The sequence below is a fragment of the Octodon degus genome, unplaced genomic scaffold (assembly GCF_000260255.1).
Source record: "Octodon degus isolate 3935 unplaced genomic scaffold, OctDeg1.0 scaffold00002, whole genome shotgun sequence".
In the NCBI taxonomy this organism is placed as follows: Eukaryota; Metazoa; Chordata; class Mammalia; order Rodentia; family Octodontidae; genus Octodon; species Octodon degus.
In genome coordinates this window covers 24336294-24344436 of record NW_004524578.1, presented here as the reverse complement: position 1 = coordinate 24344436, position 8143 = coordinate 24336294, and the positions used below count along the sequence as shown (strand labels likewise).

The window sequence follows — 8143 nt, the reverse complement described above, 5'->3', positions numbered from 1 at the left end:
TTTTTTTTTTTTTTTTTCAGAACCAGGGATCGAACTCAGGCCCTTGCGCTTGCCAGGGAAGCGCTTATTCCCTGAGCCATCTCCCTGGCCCCGAGTTTGTCTTTTCAAGAGCACTGTTACCTCAGTCACTTTTTACTCATTGCTGGGACAAAATACCAACACCCCAAATCAAGGAAGGAAAGGTTTATTTATATCACAGTTAATGGAGGTTTCAGTTCATGCTCCTCTGGCTCCAAGGCAGACAGCAGCAGTTCATGGAGGCAGAAAACACAGAAGTGCAGAGAAGTAGCAGCAGCTGCGGCCTCTGGTAAATCTCTCTTTCCTCCACACTGCTGTGGAAGATTGAACTCCTCCAAGGAAGTGGGGCAATGTGAAAATCAAGCTCCTCCAAGGAAGTCGTATGGATGAGGATGTTTGCAAACTAAGAATCCTGGCTCTCTGCTGAGTCATTTAGTTAAACTTGTAAACTTCTTGAGTTGAAGTTTAGAAGTTAAACTTCTCAACTGTCTGGCCAGCAAGACAGTTCAGGGGATTAAAGTCCCTGCTTAGGCAGACACAAGGATCAGGGTTAGATTCACTGTATGCTGTGCTAGCCCTGCCCCTGGGGCTTGCTGAGACTGTGATAGAGTCCAGGTACAGTAGTGTGCATCTATGATCTCAGCGCTGGGGAGGCTGAAAACAGGAGGATCACTACAAGTCCGATCTGTGTAGTGAGACCCTGTACTAAATACATTAAAAAAAAACAAAACAAAAACCAACCTTTTCAAGTTGACACAGTGTATCAACCAGTACAACTATATAAATAGAATCATAAATTATCTATTCCTTGTATGGCTTCTTTCATTCAGCATAATAATTTCATAATAATTTTTATCCATATAATGTCACTAGTTCATTCCTTACTTATTGCTGATAGCATTTCTTTGTATAGCTCTAAACCACAATGTGTTTATACATTCACCTATTGATGACAGTTTCAACTGTTTGTAGTTTACATCTATTACAATCAGTGCTGCTGTGAACATTCATATCATTTTATAGACATGTTTTCATTTTCTCTTAAGCATGTGTCTTGGCTAGAGGGTTTGTATTTAATGTCCCTTGTATGTTTAAGTTAAAAAATACTGTCAGTTTCCAAAGTGTTCATATCATTTTGGGGCTGGGGAGATAGCTCAGCGGTCTAAGAGCCTGCCTGGCAAGAGCAAGGACCCAGTTCGATCCCCAGTACAGCATACTGTGCCAGCTTCAGAATCCTGCATGCCTATAATCCCAGTGCTGGGGGATGCTGAGACAAGAGGATCACTATAAGTCAACTGCATAGCAAGACCCTATATCAAATACATAAATTACAAAAAAAATTTAAAAAGCGTTTATATCATTTTCCAGGAATTCTAATTCTTCCTTTTTTTTTTTTTTTTTTTTTGATGGTGGGAGTTGCTGAATATCATGTTCTGCCAATGAACTACATTCCCAGGCCACTAGTTGGAAGAAAAAATTTTAGGATTGGGTGTGTTGGTACATGCTTATAATCTCAGCTACCTGGGGGGCTGAAGCAGGAGGATAACAAATTTGAGATCAGCCTGGACAGCTTAATGAGAACTTGTCTCAAAAAGAAGAAGAAAAAAAAAAAAAAGGCAAATCACATAGGAAAAGCAAACAGAAACACATCTGGTTGCTGCAACGGATCCAAGCTGAGCTGATCAGATCAAAGGTGGTGGTTACCTCACCAGCTGAGTCTATGGCCGTTTCAAGGGCTGCTTGACTAGGTGGTGGTTCTTGTAAAATCAGGGCAAGCTGTGTTCCATGGCAGGTAACTTTCTGCAGTGCTCCCTCTATCATACATTTTGAATAAACAAGATCTGTGACGGAGCTACAAAAGCACAGGTATTTGTTGCAAATGTTATCCAAATATTAGATGAGTTTCTTAAATTAAGACAATAAGTTATATCCAGTGTAATAATAGTCTATCTCAAGAGACTCTATGCCAGCTGTTCTCTGAAAAGCATTGATCTTATAGATCCTTGTTCACCACTCCTATATGTTTTTGGAATTCAAAAGAGAGGAATTTAGGGTAGTCTCAAAATTCAAGGTTGATTTCTCCTGTTGCTTCTGTATTAAAAGCTAGATTTTTATATGCCTTCTCACGTCTCATGTAGTTAGAAGTGGTGCTTCTCAGAAGAGGCTGGATCTAGTGTGTGGTGCTGGGGTTAAAGGTGTGTAATTACTAAATTAGTCCACAGAGTGGTTTGGCACAGTTCTGAGTGTGGGTGGTGGGAAGGCTCGCCTGAGACGTGAGTGCTACCCACCCTAAGGATGTGTAGCCTGGATAAACAATAAAGAACAGAAATGGGGCTGCTATCATTCCTTGCTGTTTTTGCTGCCTTGTGGATGGCTTCAATCATTTTTCTTCTGCAATGCCTTTCTGCCACACCACCCTACCTTGGAGCCAGCTGATTATGGACTGAAACTACCTATTGATTATAAAAATGTATTTTATTCAGTAGCTTTGTGTATCTTCTTTTGGTATCTTATTGTGAAAGATACTAGCCCAGGCTAGTAGAAGATATCTATATCTATATTTATATCTATATCATACTTTGACATTTTAAAATTTGTATTAATTCCATAACCATTTTGAAGTGCAAGATGAACTTTAAAAACAATTTTAGGGTTGGCAAGATAGCAATAAGCAAACTGAAATAACTTTCCGAAGCCCAATTCAAGGATTAAGTGGGAGTAGGTTAGAGGTTTTACTATTAAAACCTGCTTCAGAAAAAAAAGAAAACCCTACTTCAGGTGACTTTAATGGTCATTGAGGCTCAGAAACTCATGCTATTAAACATAAATGAGTCAGAATTTCAAAACATCTTGGCTGATGGGGTGCTGGGTCCAAATTAATGATTAACTTTATTAGTAAATATAAGCTTCATAAGATACATTAATTATATTTATTTATTTTATTTATTTATTTATTTTCCAGAACTGGGGATTGAACTCAGGCCCTTGCGTTTGCCAGGCAGGCGCTTATTCTCCTGAGCCATCTCCCCAGCCCACATTAATTGTATAATATTTGGAAAAGCCAAAATTAAAGAAATTATAAAAAATTGTCCAGACATTGACTATTTTAGGAACAACTGTCAACACTTTGGAGCATTTTGTTCTCATCCCTTTTTAACTCACACATGCCACGATATGTGTATTTACACAGACAGAAAGCGACTGAGGAGGCCCTTATAAATGGTTTTGTGGTCCAACTTTTGCACTTAATCCTATGCCATGAGCGTTTACCATGTAACTAAATTTTGTACATATAAAGCATTGAATTTTATTGAAATTGTCCTACAAACAAACAAACAAACAAACAAACAAACAAAAAAACCCCCATAGCTCAGGGGACTAAAGTGTCTACTTAGGCAAGCTTAGGCAAGCACAGAGACTAAGATTCGATCCCCAGCACCACACGCCATACCCAGGGTGGGCTGAGCCGGTCAGAGTCCGGGCATAGTGGTGCACACCTGTAATCCCAGTGCTGGGGAGGCTGAAAGCAGGAGGATCATTATGGGTATGATCTGCATAGTGAGACACTACAACAACCAAATACATTAAAAAAAAAAAATCCTATCAGATGAAGTTATTTGCAATTCATAGTTCAACAGGCATTTTGAAAGTTTAATTAATGAAACACCATAATGTTAAAATTCAGGTCAGGCATGTTGGCACACACTTGTAATTCTAGCACTCTGGAGGCTGAGATGGAAGGATTACATCAAGTTTAGGGTCAGCACAAACTACAGAGAATCGAGGGCCAGCCTGAACTACACAGCAAGACCCTATCTTAAAAAAAAAAAAGAAAGAAAGAAAGAAAGAAAAAAAAGAATGAATGGAAAAAAAAGATTTAAATGTTAAAATTTTAATGTCAAATTTTAACTTGCTGTAAAAAATTTGTTTTTTTTTTTTTGTAAAATATACAGATCTTACTTTAATTTTGTGTCTTAGTGTGTACATACAAATTTATTGCAGGTGTCCTGGACCAAGAACACAATCAGGCTTTAGAGTAGTTTGATATTGGCTAGGCTTAATTTGCATGAGTGTAGGACTTCTGGCTAAATGTTGTATTGGTGAGACTGTGCTGTCTGTGAAATTTAATTAATTAATCATTAATTTGAAGTCATAGGATATTAATGCACAGTTTTAGGGTTAAATGTTTTATAGTTTATTTGCGAACAATGGATTATTAAGTGTTGACTTCACAGTATAAAACTATAAGAATAAAAGTAAATTTTTCAGTTTAAAAAGACCACCTCTGAGAGACACTATTAGATTATTTTTGTAGATTTTCAGAGTTTGCCACATAGTAAAACAATTTTCTCTCTCTTTTTTATTCTTTTCTTTTCATAGTGACACAGCATCTTGCTATGCAGTTCAGGCTGGTTGTCAACTCACTTTTTAGCCCAGGCTGACCTCGAACTCTAAGCAGTCTTCCAGCCTCAGCCTTCCAAATGCTGGAATTATAGGCATGTGCCACCACTCCCCACCAGTACTCTTGTTTTTCAAAAAATAGTTTTATTCTCTTTTTTGGCTTCATTATTCAAGTCATATATTAAATGGCAATTTAGAAAAAAAAATATAGGTGGGCTGGTGAGATGGCTCAGTGGTCTAAAGCACCTACTTAGAACAAGCTTAGCAAAGCACAGGGCCTGCGGCTCAATCCCCCAGCACCACATGCCAGCCAGCCCCACCCCCTGGTGGACTGAGCTGGCCACACACACACACACACACACACACACACACACACGAAAAAAATACAGGAGTTCCCCACATTCAGAAAACTGAAAACGAAAACTTCATTGTTGTTACTGTTTTTATTCTGCATTTTCCTTCTGTGTTTTTTTATTTTTTTAGTTTTAGGTATTTGATACAGGGTCTCACTATGCAGCTCTGACTTATAGGGATCCTCCTGTTTCAGCCTCCCCAGTTCTGGGATAACAGGCATGCCCTACCACGGTCTTGGTGGCTGGCCTGGTGTGCCAGGGGCAGGGCTGGAATGGCATGTGGTACTGGGGATCAAACCTGGGTCTTTGCACTTGCCTAGGCAGGTGCTTAGACCGCTGAGCTATCTCCGCAGCTCTCAAATTGCTTTCTAAATTGATTTTTCTAAGACAGTAGTGGGAATCTATATTTAGTGATTTTAAATTTAGAATTTCTCTGTGATGTAAATAACGAGCTGGGGGCCAGTACAGCCCTGTCTCTTCCTATTTTCCTAAAGCACTTTCTAGTACAATTCAACACCAATATTTTCTAGTACAATTTAACACTAGTGCTTCAGGCCTGAAACAAATTAAATGAGTTTTTTTGAGGGGGAGGATGGCAGAGTGTCTTAACATGCAGCTTTATACATAAAAACTATTTTTATATTTCAGAGTTATAGAAATGGCTCATAGAAAAAAAAGTTAAATCACAATGATTTTAGTATTTTTAAACGTTCCTGAATGCCATATACTAGGAACTGTATAATTACCTGTGCATTATCTTATTCCATTGGGTTTGTGGAAAGTAGTTTACTTTCTCTAGTGTAGACCTGGTCTGCACAATTGGGACTGTTAAAGTTTTCTATGTAAAAGAAATCCGGAAGTTTTTAATGCCGTCCTGGGGGAAGCCCAGCACAAACCCCTTCAACCGAAACCGTGGTGATTTCCAAGATCTTCTAGGTCCCTACCATCTCTTCTTCTTCTGTCTCACTCAGTAGCGGCCCCTGGGCTTAGTCACTGTGTAAGGGCAGTGCCTGCTTTATGGTGGTGAGAGCGTAGGTATTCTTAGTGAATCTGCCTGTCAGTGTCACGTTCTTATAGCGAGGTGTTTGACTTCGTTTTGGGGGTGCGGGGTGCCCACAGCAGAAGCAATCCAAACTCTCACTGCAACTGTGAAGCTCTTTGCCTTTCAGGTAGACAGAGCATTAATGTCATGATAATGCCACGAGAACGCCAGGGGAATCCCTTCCGCACAATTCGTGGGGGTAACTCTACCTCCTGGAGCTTATTCCTCAATCACTCCCATTCCGTCCTCTGGTACCTGCTACGGATGGATCAGGCATTTCTAGCTGGTACTGCCAAAGGGAAACATGTCCTTAACGGGTCTGGAAACTCTGCATCTCTAAAGCAGTTACAGGGGTCCCTCACTTACCGTGGAGGTCACGTTTCAGAAAACCCCGCGATAAGTGAAAACCAGTGAAGTAGTGACCTTATATTTTTTATAGCATTTAGATATATTTTACGGCTTTATGCACCTTTTCCCACACGTTTAAAAATACTTCTAATGTTCTTAACTATTTTCTAAACTTGTAAACCTACGGAATTTTAACAACACACGTATACTGTACTGTACTGCAAAATCCTGAGACACGCGAAAAATCCGCAATAAATAAGTTAGGCTCACATTTTTGAAAACCCGCCAAAGTTGAGCCGTGAAATACCACCGACTGAATTCTTTTCACTGTGACGGTCCTCCCCATCCCCATCAACAGAACAAAGAAAGGTACTTAACAATAGCGAGGACAAGAACTTCCTCCCCAAAAGCTTTTCCGGATAGGAATTTAAGAGGCAAGAAAGGTTCTCCCTGGTTCTGGACGTTTCTGCGAGGATAGCTCAATCTTTCTGCTTTCAGGTTTCAGGAATTGGAGCCCCAGGTCCTAGACGCTTTACTTGCTGGAGCAAGGTGGACAAGTTAACCTGTCTGGGGCCACCTGGGAAAGCAATGGTGCCCCGGAGGAGGTGTTATGTAGCGGGTGTCTCGAGCTAGAAGCTAATCTCTCTTCTGAGGACGTCCCGGTCTACACAGCACCACCTAGTCTAGTCGGTGCAGTAGCAGACATCATATGCCTTTATGGGAAAATGAAACTAAAAAAACGGAAAGTCCCCTCTCTAACTTTGCTCAGCGCCTCTTTCCTGGAGACTGGTGACGCCCACCGCGGGCCCGGCCCTAATTGGTCGGGGCACACGGCCTATATAAGGAGCGGCGGGGCCCAGGGCTGCACTTTGTTGAGGGTTCCTGCGCGATGTCTCGCTGTAGTTCTCTAACTCTGCTGGCCCTGCCGGCCCTGCTGGCCCTGCTGGCCATGCTGGTCCTGCCCAGCGTGGACGCTATTGTTCGTGAGTATCCCTCCCCCCGGCACCCACTCCTCGCCCTGGTGGGGTCGCTCCGTACTGCTCCGTGGAGCCGCTCGGGACGCGCTCTTCTTGTCTCCCTGTGCGGAACTGGGGCGCGAAGGCTGCGCGGGTCTGGAGGTTGGGTGCGGCCTCGGCGGGGTTGTGTCGAGGGGCGTGGGGTTCAGGGATCTGCGCCTGCCAGGTCTGCTGCCTCGGGGGGCCTCGCGACCCGGGTGGGAAGGGAAGCACCGCGTGGGGTGCGGAGAGAGGCTTCCCCGCTCAGCTGAGCTCGTCCTCTTCACGCCTCGCCTCCGAAAGGCGCCGCGAGGGGCCGGGGATGTAGCTCGGCGGCACGCGCGCCTGTCTGGCCAGTGCGGGGACCCGAGTTTGATCCCCGGTGGCAAAACAGACAAAACCAAACCAAACCGCGCAGCAACTGGGCTGCGGGCTGTGGCAGCTCCCGGGGTGCGGGCCTTACGGACTTTATGCCACTTCCTTTGGAAAATGTGCCTCGGAGGTCCATCCTAGGGCCACCTGCGCCTCACAAATGAGGAAGCCGGGGTGCCGAGATAGAAGGCAATTTAAGCAAGAGGGATAAATGATAATTGGCATTGAAATTAAGCTCGACTAAAGCCTGTGTTCAGAAACGTAGCTGTGTTTCCCGTGTGAGCCTGGGCGAGGCGAGTGGGGCCCTTGTTTTTTCTTCACTCAGGGCTTCCTTTTTCTTTGGCCTGGTTCCTGGGTAGTTCCAAGATATGCGCAGTTTCTACTTTCGGTTTTGAGAAACTGAGTTATTTGTCAAAGGCCAAAGGCTATAAAACATAAAGGTCATTTGAGATGGTTACCAAACTGCTGAGGGTACCCGAGATTTTGAGTGTCTCCCCCATCCCTTCTTCCCTTAATCTTCTCTTCTCTTCTCTTCTCTTCTCTTCTCTTCTCTTCTCTTCTCTTCTCTTCTCTTCTCTTCTCTTCTCTTCTCTTCTCCTTTGTTTCCTTTCCTT

General features: G+C 42.9%; 1 protein-coding gene across 1 annotated transcript in view; it reads left to right on the top strand.

Moving 5' to 3' along the window:
• The first annotated feature begins 7010 nt into the window (after positions 1-7010).
• The window catches only part of B2m (beta-2-microglobulin), a 27270-nt gene continuing 26137 nt past the window's right edge, over positions 7011-8143 (top strand). The window contains exon 1 of the mRNA XM_023710896.1: positions 7011-7145. Within this exon, the coding sequence (XP_023566664.1) occupies positions 7052-7145 (94 nt within the window). The 5' untranslated portion in view covers positions 7011-7051. The remainder of the gene's footprint in view (positions 7146-8143) is intronic.